We start from the raw sequence: 20426 nt of genomic DNA, 5'->3' as shown, positions 1-20426 counted from the left end.
CTGGCAAATGCATATACGCCTATTATAGGGGGAAGGATGCATAGGCTCTAAAAATTCATTAAAAATCAATCCTTCCATGAAATCCAATGAAACTTGGAGGGGATGTTGGATATATTTAAGTATGGATGCCTGAGAAAAACATATCAAAATTCGATGTCTGGATAGGATTTTCTATTTTTTCGAATTTTCTCAATTTTTGCCTCTTTAAATTAGACCCACGGAGAAAAATTATGAAACTTTGGGAAAACTAAGATATGGTTTTTCCAAGCATGAGTGCAAAAAAATTAGACCCAAATTCGATTTCTAGGACCAAATTTGGACTGCTTCCTCCTCAGAAAAAAGATATCTACTTGTGCAAAACTGGCAAATGCATATAAACCTATTGTAGGGGGAAGGAGGCATAAGTTCTAAAAATTCATAAAAAATCAATCCTTCCATGAAATCAAGCCTACCAAATAGCTTTTGAGTCACATTTCTGGAAAATTTATTTTCTCATATTTTTGGTAATTGTGATTTTCAGACACAATTTTTTTTTGTCCCCTTATGTCATGCTATTGTCTCGAGAGTGTAAAAGTAATATATGGAAATTTGGACAAAGTTGTTTTTGTCGAGAATTGAGTGAAACTGTCTACTATGTTGCTTTTGTCTTGTTTTTATATTTGATATAATAATTAATTGGATTTAGCTAGCTAGCCGAATTCGTTTGTTAAGTTCACCGTGGTTTCTAACTGTTTTTGTTATAAAATCCTTAGTGATGCTTTTGTCGAGATAGGAAGCAACTTAACGTGATCACGGTGCAATGTATTTAAATTATTAACTTTTCTCAAACAACCAACCATTTCTTTCTTGTCAATGCAATACAATCAGAAAGAATGCAAGCTGACTTAGAGAATATTTAGAGAATTTCTGATAAAATAACATTGCTATAAACATAGTGTAGATTTTCTGTCGCGCTATATTATCTACAAGACATAGTATAGATTTTAATAATGATCTTAACTTATACGATATTATCAGATAAGACAGTATATAATGATATTGTGCTTATGCTTTATGAACAAAAGAACAAAAATTCAAGCGCTTTCTTTGGGCAAACTGTTTGTATTCGACGAAATAACTTGACAGATATATTATAGTAAATGACTTGACACTGCACTTCTGTATTCTTGAAGCTGAATTTACATAGTTTAGTTCTCATGCAAACTTTTGTGCTTCCCGTACCATGCGAGTAAATTTCTTAGAAGATTAGGCAGTTTGTGAAAAGAGAAATGTTATTCATTCGCCGTATCACTGCGTCATACACAAACATTTCCATTTTGAAGAGAGAGTACTTTCCAACACATTCTTTCTTTTCTTCCCGCTGTATGAGTAATGGGAAAAATGCATCGTCTACAACTGCATGGAAGGCAGAATTGTTTATGAGCAAGAAAACAAAGTTGGAAAAAAAACATAACTAATCTAATATAAGCTAGGGGCGAATTTTACTAAGCTCATTTGTAGAAGGCTTTTTTGTCAGTACAGAACGTTGATAACCAAGTTGGGTAAATTTCGTCAACGAGACAAGATGACTCGAAATTCCTCTATGATCCGCAGTGTCCCGAAGCCAAAGGACAAAATAACATATATTCATGCAGAAATGTGAATGGGCTAAATGTACATATTTTTCATCACCCAACATAGTTGTTGTCATAATCGTCACCCATGCGTCTCTTTTCGAAACCATCGTGCTGCCATTCCCAATTCTTCTTATTTTTTATTATTATTTTTTTTTTTGGTGGATACCCTTTTGGGGCATTGTTACAAACTCGTCCTTTTCTCTTATATCATTACAAACTGAGGAGATGCCACCCTACTCTTTCGGTTTCTAAAGTCATAACTCAAACACCATTTTCATTAATTCGTTGATTCTGCTGTTGCTGCTTGAGCGCTGTAAGTCTCGAAAACACTATCTCAATCTTGGGCAGCAAAGGTTAACCTTATTCATGAATGGAGCAGTCACCACCTCAGACTCCTAATTCCATATTCTCAATCAAGAAGGGACGGAGTGGTTATGAACCATCAGACACAGAGACAGAGTGGCAGGATACTCCCCGGCATGAACGAGGCAGAAAGAACATGACTTTGGGTCCTGAAGAAACAAAAGCTCTGACTCTAATGAACAAAAACCATATGGTATTACACAGGAGGCACAATTCAAGGTTTGGAAATGAAGTCTCATCACTTTCAATAGGCCAATCAAGAAAAAGACACCACAGCAAGTCACCCTATAAGCTACGCATAGCAGTTGATGATGATGCTTCATCATCACCCATAACAGGTCTGAGAAATATCAGTCCTTTGCCAAGACCTGAACTTGGAAGAACTGTGTCTCCTTATAGCAGAAAGCATGAGCAAAGAACACCCTCTAGAGAGAACAGACAAGCTTGTTCAGGGCTTCTTGAAGTGGATAAATTAACTGAGAAGCCAAACTACAGGAGATCAGTGACTGCTCCAAGATTGAGGGAGCAACAAAGCAATCATGGGAAAACATTGCAAAATGGGGGAAGGACCAAAGACATGGTTCCGAAACAAAGGGAAGCTTCTACTTTCAAAGCACCTTCAGTGGGAGAAATCAATGAAATGATAGCCCAGATGAAACTATCTACAAATCCCAACGATGATTCTTCATCACTGTTAGAAAGTACAGATTCCATTCAAGCAGGTGATCTTTTCTTTTCTCGTGAATGCAATGCCTTGCAAGGGAAGGTTTCTTCGTTCCCAAAATCCCTTCAGCAACATGAGTATTTTAGCCCAAGGACCATGGTCACCACGATCAATCCCGTGAGAACCGCCTCCGAAAGCAGAGGAAATGGTGACCTTAACAATGTCTTGTCTCGATCGAGTATGGGCACAAGTTATGCTGCTACAAGCAGAAAGGGAAGTGGAACTGGGAAGTCAAGTGGCACCAGTAGTGTGATAAGTGATGCTAGTGGAAAGACAACTGCAAGCATGCTGAAATTCACATCTAATAGAAAAAAGAACCAGAAAGATGCATGGTTTGCTTGTATGAGAACAGGAACCTGTAAGACTACAAGAAAATCGCCCGAGCGTCGACCAATTGATGAATCTTCCTTCATTGAGAGGGCATCAGTAGTGGAAAGCCTCCCACAATTCTGGGCAGATAAACATAAACCTGCTTCACTTAATGGCTTCATTTGCAACAAACAAGAAGCTCAACTTCTCAAGGAAATAGTAAGTTTCCAAATACTCATATGGTTTTCTCAAATTTAAGGCAAATTTGTTCAGTTCCTTTTTTTAGTCCAAACATCCTAGTCTTCATGTTATTACTTGTATATATAATCTCTGACTCAGGTTACTTTGTTTTTCAGAGTTCTCAGGGCTCTTGTCCTCATATTTTGCTCAAAGGACCCTCTGGTTCCGGGAAAAGAGAACTAGCAATGGCTCTTCTTCGAGAAATATATGGTGATGCGTGTTATCATGTATGTTTCTTCCCATACCATATTTTTCCTTCTCAGTGTGTTCTGTATTCCTACGCTGACCTTATTAGACCCTTTCGCAGCTGTTCCATGATTTAAGACATTTCCCTATTCAGGTAGAGATTCCTAAACTTTCTTGCCTATGTATAGGTTTTGGTATATGATAAGTAAAAAACTGGTTTTGATTATTATTTAAAAAAGTTGCTGGAGCTCATAGTATTCGCTACATTGACAGGACCAAAGACCTCTGAAAGTATCTGTCCCAATAACGTCCAGTTCTCATCACATGGAGCTCAATGTAAATTTGGAACCAAATGCTAAATATGCTTTAATGGGATTAATCAAAGAAATTAGCCATATATATGCTATTACCCCCGAAGTCAGCAATATTAATTTCAAGTCAGATTATAAAGGTGAGTTGTCTAAATGCATGTTTAACTTCTTAAACAAAGCTGTCCTTTAATGTGAACTTACCTAGCTAACGTGGCTGTGTTCTCTTGATTTCAGTAATTATTCTTCATGAGGTTGACAAAGCAGTAGAGAACATCCAGTTCATGATCAAGTGGATTATAGACCGCTATTCAGATATATGCAAACTAGTACTTTGCTGTGAAGATGATGCAAGCATTCTTGAGCCCGTGAAAAACCGTGTCAAAGTTATCGAAGTTGATGCTCCTCAAACTCACGAAGTAAGCATAAAAAATTTTAGAAAAAGAAAAAGTAAGCATCAGTATTCGTTTAGTGTACACACTCACACACATATTGTGGTCATGGTATTGACTGTTATATGATATAGATATACACTATATTTTCTCTTCTAAGTATCATTTGCTACAAAAATCGTTGAAACTAAATTTTTATTGTCGCTGTGTTCTACAACATTTCAGATTATGGAATTTATTTCCAATTTTATACTATTTTATTTTCTAAAAGAAATTGTTTTGTTGTCATAAATTCCCATTTTGGAAGGATCAAAATTTCCTTCCATTAATATCAAACCATCTCATAAATTCCAAGAAGAAATTAACTTACTATAAAAAAATAAATTTATTAACTCACATGAGCCTTCAACTTTCCAGATTATTGAGGTTCTTATTCAGATAGCAAAGAAAGAGGAAATTGATCTATCTATGAATTTTGCTATGAAAATTGCTACAAAATCTAAGCAGAACCTAAGGAAAGCAATCATGGCTCTTGAAGCATGCAAAGCACACAAGTAAGAACTCCTAACAGGAAAAATATGTATTTTAACATTTCCAGATAATTGTATATAAAGACTAACTGGGGCACTATGATGGGTAGCTATCCATTTTCAGAAGAACAACCAATCCCGGTTGGATGGGAGGAGATCATAATAGAAATTGCTGCTGAGATCCTAGCTGATCCATCATATTCACGGCAAGAATTTTCTCTTTCCATCTTATTTTCTATGTTTTGTAAGAGGATGAGAAGCTAAAAACATCATGTTATCTAGGTTCTAAAACTAATATGCTTTACTGCTATTCTTTTTAAGACTGGCTTATTCGAAGGTTTAAACAATAAGTTGCTGCTATTGGTAACTTGAAAAATGTCAATCAGATTATGTTTCAAGTTTTTATTTTTAATTTTCTTATGGTTTTTAACAGCCTGCTCTCTGTACGGGGGAAATTTCAAATGCTTCTCCTGGATTTTGTCCACCCCAAATTGATTCTCCAGGTATTGAATCAGTGCCTGTGTCAGAAGAATCCATAAAATATTTTATTCAATTTACCAGAATACTATTTTGTTCAAACATGTAGAAACTCGTGGAACAGTTCCTAAAAAGAATTGATGCCAGCTTAAAAAGGGAGCTCTACTATTGGCATGCTTATTATGTGAGTTTCTCCTTCCATATTTCTGTCTGTCTTAAGTGCATTCCTATCATGCCATATCTATGCTCCTTCCCCCTATTCCCCTTTAATTCTAGACAACCTATCCTACCCCATATTTTATGCGTATGTTTTCTAGTTATTTCGTAACCAAAGGCTATATAATTAACAGGACAGAAGACTGCCACCAGGAACAACAGCTTTATTAAAATTAGAAGGTAAGTCATAACAACCCCATAATCGCTCTTAACCATATATGACATTGACACAAGAAATTGCAGCATGACTCGTATAGATTGACTAGCAAAAATAAGGATAAGTCTCCTTTAAAATAAGAAAGCCTGTAAAATGCACAAGTGAGGGTGTATCCATCCTTGAATTAAAGTGGGTTAAGTTCACTAAATCAATGGTGAATGCACCCTCACTCATGTACTTTTGAGGCTTTCTGATTTTAGGGAAGTTTTCTTCCAAAAATTATATGATTAAGGAAAACAGCTAGGGAACTTTATCTTACGCATGATTTCCCTCAATAAGACTGGCTGTTTTGGATATAATATTGACTAATACGCTCTTCTCTGCAGAATTTGTGGCCAAATTCATGAGCATATGCAGAAAAGGCTCTGGCAGTCGACAATATGTGTAGGTCAACATGGATGTGACTATGGGATGAATCCTTACTATTTAAAATTGTCAGTATCATATATGAGCAGCACCAATTAATGTTCTGCTGAAATAAGAACGTAATTCATATCCCCTATCAAAAGGAAAATATTTTAGTAGAAATCAGAAAGAAGAGTACTGAAATCATTTGTTGCTTCTTATACTGTGAACAGTAATCCACATTTTAAGCAACCCGGATACCACACTATACAGAGTAATTATCCTAACGCTAAATAATTAGCTACTTGTATAGGTAAGATATGCAAGTTACATCAGGCGTGTACATTTGTAAAATGCATGCACAAAATATTTGATATGTTATATGGAAGTTCTTGCTTCAGTAAAAAGGATTGGCAAGCATGCAAAAAAATCAAATTTTCCAATTAGAAATGGAAATGCACCCGTACAGAATGGATTCAGAATCTAAACTCACTCGATTCAGAAATCCGAAACTTTCCATTTTCCTTGGACATATAACGGTATCTGCCATTTGATTTTTTATACAGGTGAAATCTAACAAATGCCACTATACCAACAACTCTCGGATAAAAGCCTAGTTTTTATATCTGAATTCTTATTACAGTACCTTTTGGTCCTTTGCTAAGATAAATGGGGAACATATTACAAATTGCAATTGCAGCAAGAGGGACACCTAAAATCCCAAATAGCAAGAAGAAACAAAAAAGAGAACATACCTGCTTCCGAATATCAAATGGATTACTTGAACTTCATCACGCGCGTTCAGTGTAAATAGAGACTAGAAGTAGAAGCTAATTTCAGTTTGCATTCATCATTTTCCTCTTTTAAATTTGTCTAGTTAATTCAAATTTCACAATATTATACCTGAAAACACAAATAAAAATAAAAACTTAGTTACAAATAGTTAAAGCATTAAGTGTGTATAATTTTACATCACATTACTAATAATAAAGTTCAGGTAAAAAAAATAAAAAATCAACCAACAGTGCCGGAGCCAGAAATATTAGAAAGCCCGGGCCAAATATCAGTCAATCATGAAGGAAGCTAAGGCCAAAGCAAGCACCTTGGAGAAAGCCCAACCATTTTACATAACCAACCATTTAAAAAACAAGCCAACACCAAGGCCCTACCTAGAGATAAGGTGGCTCCGCCACTGTCAGCCAAGCAACTCATTACAATTGTTAAAAGAATAGGTGTTGTTAGGGTATTTGGAACACCGACCAAATGCCACGGGAGAAATTCGTTATCCGGCGAACGATTTGATGATGTGTCACATTTCTAGTGGATAACGAGTACCAAGTTAAAAAAAAAAAGGATGGAGTTCGCTAACCCGTGTAGCGAACTCCATCCTTTTTTTTTTAACTGAGTACTTGGTGTCCACTAGAAATGTGACACGTCAGCAAACCAAGTTCGCTGCCCCTGTGGCAGATTGAGAAATAACACTGTTCGCATGACATTTAGATAAAAAACTTGATGAAAAGTGGCATTTTGGTCACTGTTCCAGGGTATTTCACCTAAAGTGAAATACAGTTAAATTGATGAATTGGGATAAAATACAGTTAAAACGATAAAATATGGTATTGGTGTTCGCGGTCTGGATTGGATCAGTTTTGAAACAAAAATTATCCAATCCAATTTATTCGGTTTGATTTTTTTTTTAAATCTGATATAATCCAATTTTATTCGGTTTGGATTGTATGGTTTTTGATTTTTCAAAAAGTCTAAAATTCCAGCCATATAAATCACTAGCTATATCAAAATAAAGTCTGACAAATTACCGAAAAATTCAAGTCTTGAAAGACAAGTATTAAAACTCATGAAGAGTTAAAATAGATTAATAAACGATAAAAAATTAAAAAAGATAATTTGCTATCAATAACATCTAAGATTTCAAGTCTACAGAATAATAAGATTCCAACTCACCATCTTTCAAAAATAATAAATACATAATAATCAGTTTGGATTGATTGATGAACATCCTTAAACCATGAAGTGAAGTTAAAGTGTATTTAACCTAAATTGATTAGAATAATTTTTTATATTTGTATTGTTTAGCTTAATAATATTTGATCCGCGCCTTTGTTTAACAGACTCTAAAATAGTTAACTCATTTCTATCAAGTTCGATTTTATCTAGACAGTATGAGATAGATATCTCATGTTATAGATCCACCTTAGTGAACCCATATCTATTAAAAAATAAAATATTACACAAAAATTGAAAATGTCACTAGGAGGAGAGAATAATTTTCCTACAATATAAGAAATATTTTTCTTTTCTATTAGGGTTTCGATAGACCTATTAAAAAAAACAAAAAAAAATGCTACACAAAAATCGAAAGTTCACTGATAAAAGAGAATAATTCTCCCATAATATCAAAAAATATTTTTCCTTTCTATTAGGGTTTCAATTTTCTCATAACAAGTATATGAGGGACCCATATTTATTTAAAAAAGAAAGAAATAAATAACATGCGTACAATTCTCACTATCTCCAAATCTTTTAAAATCGAGTATAAAAAATACATTTTAAAAAGCAGTAAACGAACGCACCAAAAAAATGGATCAATTTATGCATGCAGTCACACACCCACGGATATGCATATTGATCTATTATGCATGACAGATGCTGAAGAAGAATGTTATTTATATTTATGGAGAATGTTTATCTCCTTTTATATAAAAGAACACTTTATTCACACACACACAATAACCTGAATAAAGTAGGGTTAGTAATTTAAAAAATAAAATAAAAATACAACAAAATCATGGCACAAAAATCGAACTATGTGCATAAATGAGTTCTTATCATATGTCAAAGGAAAAAAGTATTTCTCTATATTTATTTATTTAATTATTTTCTTTTTTATATCTACTTTTTTTCATTTTTAACACACCCATATTTTGATTATATCATTTTATTTCACCTATAGATGGACGACGAAACGCATCCGTGTCACATCACAGGTGTTTATATGTATTTCCAAATTTTCCATTGAGAGTCACTGGCTGACAGGTGGCATTGTCCGAATCCGAATATTCCGTTTACCTATAAGTCTCTCCCATCTCCATCCAGAACCGTCTGATGGTACCGCTTTAATCAAACGACTCACATTCACTAAACGACTGGCAGCTGAGCTGAGTGATACCCGTGTTGTTCTTAACGTGCTAGTGTGCTACTCAACCTCAACTCACTCACTCACTCACTCTGTTTCGGTGCCTTTCTGGTAAGTCCTTTCTTATCTTGAAGCGCCTTAACCCTTACGATTCTTAGATGATGATTGATATCACGATTCCACTATTTTTTCTGTTTTCCTTTCCCTGAGGTTTCTTTTGTCTCTCAAATTTGTTCTTAATTCTTCAACGACTACTTCTAATTAAGTCTTATTTTGATGTTACTATTATATACCTTACACAGACTGATTCATAGTTCTTTTTCCGAATTAATCTTTAAAACTGAAGTGGATTCTTCTGTCTGTTTGTTTTAATTCCAATAAATCATGTTGATTTAGACTGATATTTATAGCATCTTCTTTTGTGTGTCTGATTTTTATGCTTTTGTTGGTATTATCTGGGAAAGTCAATATGGCTAACCATGAAGAATCAAGTGCATGGAATTCGGGTTTACCTCATCCTAAACTCAATGAAAGAATACTTTCTTCGCTGTCACGGAGAACTATTGCTGCTCACCCTTGGCATGACTTAGAGATTGGTACAGTAAATTTACCCATTTTTGCTTCAGTTTTAATTATAATGAATTTATGCTTTAAAAAATAAACCTATTTTGTTTGTTTTCTCCTCAGAATGTAAAAAAAAAAAAAAAAAATTATTGTGCTTCAAGTGTATCTGATTAGTTTCAACAAAACCTCTTTCCATTGAGATCTAATACTAATAAGAAGTAAGGATGTAGCAGTATTTGGCTGAAAAACATGTTTTTATACATGCAGGGCCAGGAGCTCCGTCAGTTTTCAACTGTGTAAGTTTTTACTCTTTTATAACGTGCATTCCACAAACCTTAGAAAAAAAAACCTTGTTAGAAGGTTTCTTACAACATCATAGCCACCTGAGTTTTGGAGCTTGAATTAATTTTTTTCTGGCAATCCATCGAATATTAAACTTTGTACTTGTGGTGAAGGCAGCTAAGAAAGTGTTTTAGCTTTAACAAGGATATGATGCAAATGGAATTCCATGGCAGGTGGTTGAAATTAGCAAAGGCAGTAAGGTTAAGTATGAGCTGGACAAGGCAACTGGACTTATAAAGGTGTGCTTCCCATTTTTTTACTTAGATTCACCTTCTTACTTTCCATATGCTTGATACATTCGCAAAATATGAAGGACTTTCTTTTAAGGGGATATTATTCTCATTTATCATCTCTACACATATATTGTGAATTTTCTCAACTTCGAAGCTGAAATTTCTTCAAACTCCCGTGCGTTCTTAATAAAAATTTCCCAAATTTTGAGGGATCAATTGCCTTTGCAAACACCATGTCTTAACATGTCTAGGTTTTTAGGAGCCAGCTCGTTTATGTTTAATGTAGGGCTGCAAAGGAGGAATTTGTATTTATGGACGGGTAGAATCACACATGATAAGTGGTAACTCAATCCTTGCAATGCATTTCAGATGATGTGGATTGTTGTAATTGTTCTAGCTTTTAACTGTTGGTGTTGTTTGCATTTGCAATCATACGCTTTTAACAGTAGCATCCTTGAAATTTTTTATTGTGGTTGTGGTAGATTATGATTGTTATTGGGCTATAGGATTTAATTTAATCATTTGCCGCCTTCCTATACATAAATCATGTTATCGTTTTTTTTGTTTTGGTATTAAAAAAAAAAAATCATCGTTTCTAGCTGTGAATCTTTGTCTGTCCGTACCAAAGCATAACTTGCATGTGATGAATAACCTAGGTTGATCGTGTTCTATACTCATCAGTTGTCTACCCACACAACTACGGTTTTATCCCAAGAACCATTTGTGAAGACAGTGATCCTATGGACGTTCTCGTTCTGATGCAGGTACAAATGCTTAAAATTTCTTGTTCATGATATTTAACGTGAATATCTGTTTTCAAACAAAATTTCAACTGTATTAAAATTGAAACGTGTTTTGAGAAGGAGCCTGTGCTACCTGGTTCCTTCCTTCGTGCTCGTGCTATTGGACTAATGCCCATGATTGACCAGGTAAAAGATGCTTCCTCCTTCCTTGCTTATTTTTTAATTTTGTTTGGGAAAATGAAAAAGAACCATGTGAAGGAAAATAAAAATTTGGCTACCCTGTAAGCCTTTTTAATTATTTAGATGCTTATTGTTTGCTTCTGTACTAGTGAATTGAAGTACATCGAGTCTGAGTGGCTGTCCTATTATTGAAATGATGCAAACATTGCCTTACCTTGTATTTGATATGACATGGTGAAAATTATCACCATTAACCTTTCAAACCCTAGTGCAATTTTAACAAGAGTGTTATGATCGAAATGAGAGTTCATTTCGTTGGAGCAATGAAATAAAATTGGGTACAAGGGCAATTGTTAAATCTATGCCACAACGCCATTAGAGGGATCACATTAAAATATGTATAATATACATCGGAGATTACCCTGATCTTAATGTAACTTTAGCTCCCTTTATATTTCATTTGGCTTTCAACACTGTACTATTTAAATAATTTTGTCTCCAATAAAAACTGACATTTGGAGGGAAATTATAAATATTTATAATGAATTCTGGTGCAGGGCGAGAAGGATGACAAGATCATAGCAGTTTGTGCTGATGATCCCGAGTTCCGTCATTACAAGGACATCAAGGAGATTCCTCCACATCGGCTAGCTGAAATCAGAAGATTCTTTGAGGATTGTATCCTGTTATTTGCATTTAGTACATACACATATGCATGTCACTATGTGAGTACATATATAGTGACAATTGTACCCTTTGATGGTTAGTTTTCCTCGTGTCAAAGTTAAATCTCCCCTATGTTTCTATGACCTGTAAAATACTTCCATGACCACATTGTTAGAGAATAATATAAACCAATGAAAAGGCATTCACCAACACCTTAAGGTTTTGGGTTGAAGTGGTTCTTTATATAGTATCAAAGCTTCAGTGACCACGAGGTCACGAGTTCGATTCTCACCGCCCTCCATTTTCTAGTGGAAGTAAATAAGTACAAGGTCTCTTGCGTGAGGGGATGCATTAGAGAATAATATAAACCATCTTGGGTTGAAGTGGTTCTTTACACACATCCCTTGATTTGCTGCATATATCCTTAGCTTGCCACACTAGACAAGAAGAATGAGAACAAAAAAGTTGATGTTGAAGACTTCCTACCAGCTGAATCTGCCATTGAGGCAATCAAGTATTCCATGTAAGCTATTTTCCTTTACCGTGATCTCCTTGTTCAAAATTTGTGTCTAGTTTTGGAGTCTTGGCAATAATCTTGAATGATTTAACTTTTTCCCTGGTAATCGAATGATTATTTTTTTTTTTTTTACATGGATGTTTCCTTTTGCAGGGATCTGTATGCTGCTTACATAGTTGAGAGCTTAAGGCAGTGACTTCAGAAACTGAATTGCCACTTGCAGTTAACTCTAAAGTATTATGTAGAGGTGAATGAAACTCCATAAACATTCTGATTAAGTGTCTGTGTTGTGGCATTTGTACTGCTCGACCTCTGGCACAACAGTCTAAACGTTCTGATTTGAGTTTGCGGTTGTACTGCCGCTGAATAATGAGCTCATTTCTAATATTGAAGCCCTTATTCCTAAAAGCCTGAAACTGGAATTTTCGGGTATTACTGAATCTTATTACCTGCAATATCCCGACACGTTATTTTTTTTAAATTTGCGTGTCACACTTCGACACGTTCTGACGCGCGTCCGACACACGATCAATATTTTGGGACACGTGGTCAACTCTTTGACACGCTCTGACATGTTTTTTTGACACACAGTTAATTTTTTTTGACACGTGGTCAACGCTCCGACACGTTTTTTTTTAAGTCTTAATTTATTTTATTAATTAAAAATAAAAAATATTTATAAATTAATTTTTTTGTTATGAAATTTGACATGAAAAATTAACAAAGTATGAAAAATTTAAATATTTGATTGGTTATATGATTTGTTATAGAATGTTATATGTATTAAATATAAATTATATTATATATATTAAAAATATTATTTAATATCAAAACGTGTCTCAACGTATCAAAATATGTGATTTTTTAGAATTAACATGTTGACGTGTCGTGTTCCGTGTCAATCTCTATTACCTCCTGGTAGGTAGCACGTGAAAGAATTTACTATTTAGCAAATTCTGCTTTAATTTAAAACTCAAGCTTGATTCTAATAAATATTCTATTTTTTTAAGATTTAAATAATATCAAAATATTAAATTATATAACAGTAAAGCATTCTTAATTGAATTTATGATAATTTAATTTTATAAAACACTATAGCTTAATTTAATACATTAGTGGCTTGGAATCGTTTAATTTTTATATAAAAATATCTTTTCAAGCCATAGCTTTTTTAGATTACTTTTTTTTTTTGGTAACATTAGATTACTTTAATTATAAACATGTTTGAGTATAAAATAAATTAATTTAACAATTACACAAACACTCCCTCATAGATTTACCAATGATCCTGTTTAATTGTGGAATTAGGTTCAACTTTTTTTATAAAAAAATTAGAGTTAGGTTATGTTAAAGACCATTACTACTACTGCAAGATGAATTAAATGCAAACGTAAATAACCTTGAAATTATATGATGAAAAAAAATATAGTAAGCTCTCATATTTTGAATACTTGTCACACTATATCCCTTAAATTTAGTGGCCTAGCTAAAATGGGCCTTACGTGTTAGTATGAATATTAAGAATTATGAACATTTAAAATATAATGATATTTCAGCATATCTTATCATGAATTTTGATGTATATCCTAAAAGTTATTTTTTAATAAATTTATCTTTACCAGTATACCATATTAAAAAAATTACAGTTAGCAATTTATCTAAATAATTTTACTTATAATACTTAAAAATTCTAACAATTTTATATTAAACAAACTAAATTCTAAATATCAATAAACTTAAACCATGAAAGCAATAATTAAAAGAAATAAAGACATACAAAGAGAATAACAATTAGAGATTTCTAAATATCAATACATAAAATAAATTTTGTATTAATATGCTACCTCGAGAAAGAAAAAAAAAGTAATAAAAGACAAACGCAAGGGACAATAATTACATAATGAAAAAAAAATCACACCTGCCTTTAAGTAAAAATAGATATCCCATGTTCGAAAATCTTTGGATAAGAAGGGGGCAAAATAATGATTATTTATGGTTAAATAAGAAAAAATAAGGCTAAGTTAAGGAGAAAAATGGAGAAGGACTTCAGTCTTGCTGCATGATAGATTTTGTTATATTGAAAAATTGAAAAAAAAATCATTTGAATATTAATATATTAGGTTTAAACAGGGTAAAATTACACTAAAGATTTTTAATAATATTTTTTACATTTTTTTATTTCAAAAAATGAAGGGGAACTAGTAGCATGTCGGCTTTTTGACCTATGTAGTTTAAATTTATAAAACTTTGACCTGAATAAGCTTATGGTCAAACTATTGCTCGGAGTAATGCATTAGGACGCAGCGTGTCGGTTGTCGGAATAGGACGCGGTAGAGTAGCTATCGTTTTAGAAAACGTTCCAACATGTGCCGTTTCTGTCTTGCACATAACGCGTTACACAGAATCATGTTTCTTGTGGTGTCAAACATCCTCATAGTAGACGTGTAGTACTTCGCGAAAAATGTTACGGAAGCTAACGTGTTCAGAGACGGTCACATCTTGCACAACACTGCAATGAAGTGACACAACACTGCAAAGGAGTCACGCGTTCTATATTTACGTTAGCGGGTGTGGTGTGGTGTAGTACCACTGAACGCGTCATAACAGGTAACGTTTCTGCGGCTTGTGTCACTTCATTGCAGTGTTGTGCAAGACGTGACAGGTTATTCTCTGAATTATTTACCTTCCCAATGTTTTTGACAGGTTATTCTCTGAATATTTTATCTTCCTCAATATTTTCTGTGAAGCACAACACATCTGATGCAAGGATGTTTTACTCACAAGAAACATTAGTCAATATGCCGCGTAATGTGCAAGACATAAACGTCACCTGTTGGGATGTTTTCTAAAACGATAGATAGTATACCACATCTTCTTCCGGCAACTGACACACCGAGTCCTCATGCATTAGTCCGGGCAATAGTTTGATCATAAACTTATTCCGGTCAAAGTTTTATAAATTTAAACTAAATAGGTCAAAAAGCCTAGCATGTCTCTTCACCTCTTCTTATATTTATCACTTTTAAAATAAAATACTACATTTTTTTTTAATAATTGGAAGAAAATATGCATGAAGGAGGTAAATCTAATTTCTAAATATAGAGAAATGATATTTTATTTTTTATTTTTTAGTTTGAGAGATCATTATAATTTTATAACATTAAAGTATAAGCCAACATGAAGGTTATTTATTTAGGGAAGGATTTAACTTATAACAGTGTAACTTTAAAAAGTCTTTCACATTTCTTTAAACATTAATTTTATTTAAGTTTAAAAAATTAATACTGTTAGATGCTGCAAGCAGAATAAATATTGATTAATAAAAATTAACAAAGGGTGTTGTAAGTGTTAAAGAGTTTTTACTGTTAGAACTCGTAAGTATCAATGAAAATGTTTTCCAAAATTTAGCGCTATAACTGAAAGCGGAAAAAAAAAAAAAAAAAAAAAAGGAAAAGAAAGAATAGGTAGGAAATTGAGTAAGGAGGAGTGGCGAGAGTGAGTGATTCCATTTCCATTCCACCAGAGAAGAGAAGAGAAGAGAAAGGAGGTAGTAGCACCTACCACTACCACTGTCACTATCTAATGGGAAGTTTTGGCAAAGCATTCTACACCGTCGGATTCTGGATCCGCGAGACCGGCCAAGCCCTTGATCGCCTTGGCTCTCGTCTCCAAGGCAACTACTTGTTCCAAGAACAACGTACGTTCGGTTCTCTCCATCACTTTCCAATCCCATGTTTCAACCCTAGCTACATCTACCATTGCATTTCTTTTCTTTTCTTTTATTATTATTATGCAATCTGCGTCCGGTTCGATCGAGTCACTTAAGCAATTCATCAATTTAGCTTGCTGTTGCATAGTTAGGGTTTGAAAGACCATCATCATATTCATCGATTTATTTTATTTTATTTTATTTTAATTTGGGCGTTTCAATTCATTTTCAGTGTCTCGGCATCGACCTCTAATGAATTTATTTGATAAAGCTCCAATCATTCACAAGGATGCATTTGTGGCCCCAAGTGCCTCCATCATTGGTGATGTTTATGTTGGCCAATCTTCCTCCGTTTGGTATGGATGTGTTCTCAGAGGTAAACTCTACCACCATCACTGCTTTTCTATGTATGTTAGCTACACTACCTCAAATTCTAACTTATTCTTTTACTCTTGACTACCTACTGTTTTATCTATATGATTTGCATTGAATTAAAATCCACCAATATTTGATTCTACTTTCTGCATTTTATACATATGGTTTGGCAACATACATGATTGGACAATCATATACAACTTCGTATGATAAGTTTTCTTTGTAGTTTCATTGAAATGGAAAATTGGAATGTACGCTTGAGTAGCTAAGAGCCTAAGACAAAAATTTCAGATTTCTTTCCTCTCTTAACTTCAATTAATTGCTGCATTGAACATATTGTAAATGCATATACCTACCGTGCTTGGATAATATCCTTTACAGCTACCTAATCCCTCTCGGAGAGGTTACAGAAATGGGACTTGTGGTGCAGGGATGGGCAATGCCAAACTTGACCTAGGGTGTTCTTTGTCGATCTGAGATTAGGCAGGTGAACACTAGGAAGGTGAAGGTTCTGAAATGAAAATCTACTTCACACTTGTTGGGTACAACAAAAATGTGGGAACAATTTTGACTTTTAAGTGAAATGAAACTCATTCACTTCGGGACTGTAATTTTTGGCCTCTCCTCCCATTTCTTGAGAACGAGCTGAAAATGATTTTCCATCCATTTGCATACATTTGCCAAGCACAAAGTACTGAAAATCAAAACCTTCCATCCCACTTCATTTTCACACCACTTCCTATTTCCCATCTTTACCTTCCCTTCTAAGCATAGTCATACATCATAATGGTCACAGATCCACCCACACAGGCACACTATCAATATTTTTCTGAAATATGGTTCTAAAGGGTATGGCTGAGGAGAATGGGGTAAATTGTTTGCGTTAAAAGGAATGTTAAACCGATGAATAAGGCTTTCTTAAATGTGTTTTTACCTGTAAAAGGTATTAACTCTGGTATAACTGCCTTCATGACATACTTGTCTTAAATAGTGGATTTAGAAATTCATTGCTTATATTTCCTTAATGTGCTTTCTCTTCGGGTAACACAGGAAGGCCCTATTTTTGTTACTTATTTCCTTCATTTTTATTGCTTCAACTCTTTGCATTCAGTTGGAATTTAAGGACAACTGTCATGCCTATCTTTTACTACGCTGCACTCATAATCATAATATATGCATATTGCATGCTCCCTATATCATGGGGTTGAGTACTAATATTTTGCACCCCCTCATCTTTTTGATATTTGTGCTTTTCCTGCTGTTGTCTGTTTTTTTACTAAATGATATTCTTTGTGTGAAGGTGATGTTAACAGCATTAGTATTGGATCTGGAACTAATATACAAGACAATTCTCTTGTACATGTTTCTAAGTCTAAAATTAGTGGAAAGGTTTTACCAACTATCATTGGAGATAATGTCACTGTAGGTGAGTGAAGGTGATATTTGATCATGTTGTGAATGAGTTAAGCATGATTTTTGTGTGAACTTTATCTAAGGTTTTGACACCATGATGTTAGGTCACAGTGCTGTGTTACAAGGATGTACTGTTGAGGATGAGGCATTTATTGGCATGGGTGCAACCTTGCTTGATGGTGTATATGTTGAGAAACATGCCATGGTTGCTGCTGGAGCCCTTGTTAGACAGAATACCAGGATCCCCTATGGAGAGGTTTGTATGAGCCTTCTGTTTTCCTTCAGAGAGAATGGGAATGTGCTCTGTTCAGCTCTCTCTCTCTTGAAATTAAATAAAGTTTTAGATCTAATGATTTCCTACAGTTATCGATGGAAGTTGATATAGAGCATTCATCCCTATCGGACCTAAATTAAAATGAATGTTTCAAGAGGTTTTCAGCTTATTTAAATCACCCCTGGGATTATCATGTGCATCTTTGATTTGAACCGAATGACTGCTTCTAATTGCAGGTTTGGGGAGGTAATCCAGCAAGGTTTTTGAGGAAGCTCACGGAAGATGAAATGACCTTCTTCTCACAATCTGCCTTAAATTATTCCAATTTGGCTGAGGCTCATGCTGTTGAAAATGGGAAAAGACTAGATGAGACTGAATTTGTAAAAGTTCTTGGCAAGAAGTTTGCTCGTCCTGACAAGGAAAATGGTGCAGCGTTAGGTGTGGTTCGGGAAATGCCCCCGGAGCTTCCTTCCTGATAATGTTTTGCTAGAAAAAGTTCCTAAGGCTTAAATTGTTTTCTTTTTCTGAGTATCGTTTATGTGCGATTTTCTGGAGAATGGCTGCTTTTGTTTCCAATAAGTTTGGGGGTTCACACTGTTATCTCAAATATCAAAACATTCTAGGCATATGGCTTTGCTCATCTCTGCTCAATTAGAAACTTTACTTTTGTTTCTTGCTAATGACTATAGTGGACAAATTGGTAATACTTCAGTCATCCAGGGGCATATCTACAATTCTACAGCACTGTAGTTGGGCATGTATTTTAAAATAAAGAACATCAATTCAGATTCGCTAGTTGAACCTGTATTTTCATGGATCGTAACAATACGGATGCGTCTTGAATATATGCTATTGTTGCTCCATGACTATTTCCCCAAGACCTGAATATATAACATATTGTCGCTGCTCAAGCATTGGGCGGTATTGTATTTGCATAAATGATGTCAATGCATCTACTAGTCGATAATGATGTTTTGTTTTTGTTATCCTGCTTTTTTTCTTCTTTTTGTCCACAAGATTGTACTGTTCACAGTTTAGTTTAGTTTAGTATGGCTGCGTGGGAAAGAAATGTCAAATATGTGATAAGAGGTTTTAAAGGCTATAGTGCAATGGTTAGTGAATAAATGTAATTATTACAAGGTGGCAAGCCTCTTGAGCGTTATTATTGATGGTCATCTTTTCAACGATTAGTCATTCCCCTTAAACTAATGGCCTTCTCTGAATAGCGTTTAAGTTATTTTAGAACAGGATGGAGCAATTATTTAGCATAATAATTTCCGTTTAGAAGTGTGCTAAATTTTATACATCTAAAAATTTTCTAGTGCGAGTGAAATGCAGTTGTTTTTTTTTTTTTTTTTTTTTTTTTTTTTTTTTGTGTGTGCTTGATTGATGGAAGAAATAAACGTTCTTATAAAATTAATGAAGTTTGCACCTCAAAAAGATATTAATAAAGTTTATAATCATGATTTATTCTTTTAAATTTTGCTGCTTTAAAATAAGGGGTGAATTTTAAATAGAAAAAAAAACAAAAGTATAACTATTGACTGAAAAATTAATGGTTGATATGTGATAAAATATATGCAGATATATAACAAATTAAGAAATTTCTATTTTAATTTTAATTTTCTAATAAAAACTTAAAATTAGAGGATTCAAATCCAAACATATATAACAAGGAAAAAATATTTGTCATTTTAAAGTACGGTCATTTAAGTTAAAATTGTTATTTTTTATTTAAATTATAAATTTTAAAAAAAAATTCACTTTCTCCCGCATGATTTTCATTGCGTATCTTTTTCTCTCAACTAAAATAACTCAATTTATATATCCTTTAAAAAGACTAACACCAAACCCATATAACAAATTATTAAAAAAAATTAAAATATTTCTAATCAACACTTATAATTAGAGGAGCCAAATCCTACTTTTTAAAATATTTTTTTCTGTCTAATGGATTTATTTTCTCAAATGAGTTTTGTATTGAAAAAGCACGGTGTAATAAAAAAGAATTCCATTGCCGGGAATCGAACCCGGGTCTCCTGGGTGAAAGCCAGATATCCTAACCGCTGGACGACAATGGAATTGTTGACAGCTTTCACATTAAAATAATATATAATATAATACTCAGGCCTACCTTCCAAAATGCAGTCACTTTTCCTGTGTCGAACAAAATAAATTCAATACTTTTAACTTTCCTTAATTATATTTCATTAGTTTAATTGATAAGTGCAATAATATTGTACAAAACAAGACCACGAGTCTTCTTATCCTAGTTAATCATATTCATAACTAAGTCTAGAAAATGTTCCCCATCTTATGAAAAATAAAAATAA

At 33.8% G+C, this 20426-nt stretch overlaps 3 protein-coding genes and 1 non-coding gene across 5 annotated transcripts; 3 read left to right on the top strand and 1 right to left on the bottom strand.

The window, feature by feature from the left end:
- Positions 1 to 1986: 1986 nt before the first annotated feature.
- On the top strand, positions 1987 to 5925 carry LOC133288537 (uncharacterized). Its single transcript, XM_061486318.1, has 9 exons — positions 1987 to 3231; positions 3369 to 3479; positions 3712 to 3889; positions 3984 to 4165; positions 4556 to 4692; positions 4779 to 4874; positions 5102 to 5171; positions 5255 to 5329; positions 5905 to 5925. The coding sequence occupies exons 1-9, from the start codon at positions 1987 to 1989 to the stop codon at positions 5923 to 5925; spliced, it is 2115 nt and encodes a 704-aa protein (XP_061342302.1).
- A 3120-nt stretch (positions 5926 to 9045) lies between these two features.
- On the top strand, positions 9046 to 12765 carry LOC133288602 (soluble inorganic pyrophosphatase 1-like). The gene is made up of 9 exons (XM_061486404.1): positions 9046 to 9188; positions 9542 to 9673; positions 9909 to 9937; positions 10157 to 10222; positions 10873 to 10980; positions 11080 to 11145; positions 11697 to 11817; positions 12247 to 12328; positions 12476 to 12765. Exons 2-9 carry the CDS (start codon positions 9547 to 9549, stop codon positions 12516 to 12518), a joined length of 642 nt encoding a protein of 213 aa, XP_061342388.1. The 5' UTR covers positions 9046 to 9188; positions 9542 to 9546; the 3' UTR covers positions 12519 to 12765.
- A 3012-nt stretch (positions 12766 to 15777) lies between these two features.
- LOC133288559 (gamma carbonic anhydrase 1, mitochondrial-like) lies at positions 15778 to 19008 on the top strand. 2 transcript variants are annotated; one of them, XM_061486341.1, is made up of 6 exons: positions 15778 to 16019; positions 16264 to 16407; positions 16698 to 16721; positions 17701 to 17832; positions 17924 to 18075; positions 18330 to 19008. In XM_061486341.1, exons 1-6 carry the CDS (start codon positions 15905 to 15907, stop codon positions 18567 to 18569), a joined length of 807 nt encoding a protein of 268 aa, XP_061342325.1. In that variant the 5' UTR covers positions 15778 to 15904; the 3' UTR covers positions 18570 to 19008. The 2 variants fall into 2 exon arrangements, with proteins under 2 accessions (XP_061342325.1, XP_061342324.1); XM_061486340.1 differs by lacking the exon at positions 16698 to 16721 and having other exon boundaries at positions 17707 to 17832; positions 18330 to 19005.
- A 1094-nt stretch (positions 19009 to 20102) lies between these two features.
- On the bottom strand, positions 20103 to 20174 carry TRNAE-UUC (transfer RNA glutamic acid (anticodon UUC)). The gene has a single exon. It is a non-coding gene; the product is annotated as a tRNA-Glu (tRNA).
- Between the last annotated feature and the right edge of the window lie 252 nt (positions 20175 to 20426).

This window comes from Gastrolobium bilobum, unplaced genomic scaffold (genome assembly GCF_033153095.1).
Source record: "Gastrolobium bilobum isolate Gb01-03AN ecotype WA unplaced genomic scaffold, APGP_CSIRO_Gbil_v1 utg728, whole genome shotgun sequence".
NCBI classification, from domain to species: domain Eukaryota; kingdom Viridiplantae; phylum Streptophyta; class Magnoliopsida; order Fabales; family Fabaceae; genus Gastrolobium; species Gastrolobium bilobum.
This window is presented reverse-complemented; position numbering and strand designations above follow the sequence as displayed.

Bases quoted from the DNA above. Each gene is read 5' to 3' on its own strand.
- LOC133288559 (XM_061486341.1), top strand. From the start codon at position 15,905: ATGGGAAGTTTTGGCAAAGCATTCTACACCGTCGGATTCTGGATCCGC. The intron at 16,408-16,697 runs GTAAACTCTACC...CAAAAATTTCAG, and splicing joins GTATGGATGTGTTCTCAGAG to ATTTCTTTCCTCTCTTAACT. The intron at 18,076-18,329 runs GTTTGTATGAGC...TTCTAATTGCAG, and splicing joins CCAGGATCCCCTATGGAGAG to GTTTGGGGAGGTAATCCAGC.
- LOC133288602 (XM_061486404.1), top strand. From the start codon at position 9,547: ATGGCTAACCATGAAGAATCAAGTGCATGGAATTCGGGTTTACCTCAT. The intron at 10,223-10,872 runs GTGTGCTTCCCA...TGAATAACCTAG, and splicing joins AGGCAACTGGACTTATAAAG to GTTGATCGTGTTCTATACTC. The intron at 12,329-12,475 runs GTAAGCTATTTT...TTCCTTTTGCAG, and splicing joins GAGGCAATCAAGTATTCCAT to GGATCTGTATGCTGCTTACA.
- LOC133288537 (XM_061486318.1), top strand. From the start codon at position 1,987: ATGGAGCAGTCACCACCTCAGACTCCTAATTCCATATTCTCAATCAAG. The intron at 4,875-5,101 runs GCAAGAATTTTC...GGTTTTTAACAG, and splicing joins GCTGATCCATCATATTCACG to CCTGCTCTCTGTACGGGGGA. The intron at 5,330-5,904 runs GTGAGTTTCTCC...TCTTCTCTGCAG, and splicing joins ACTATTGGCATGCTTATTAT to AATTTGTGGCCAAATTCATG.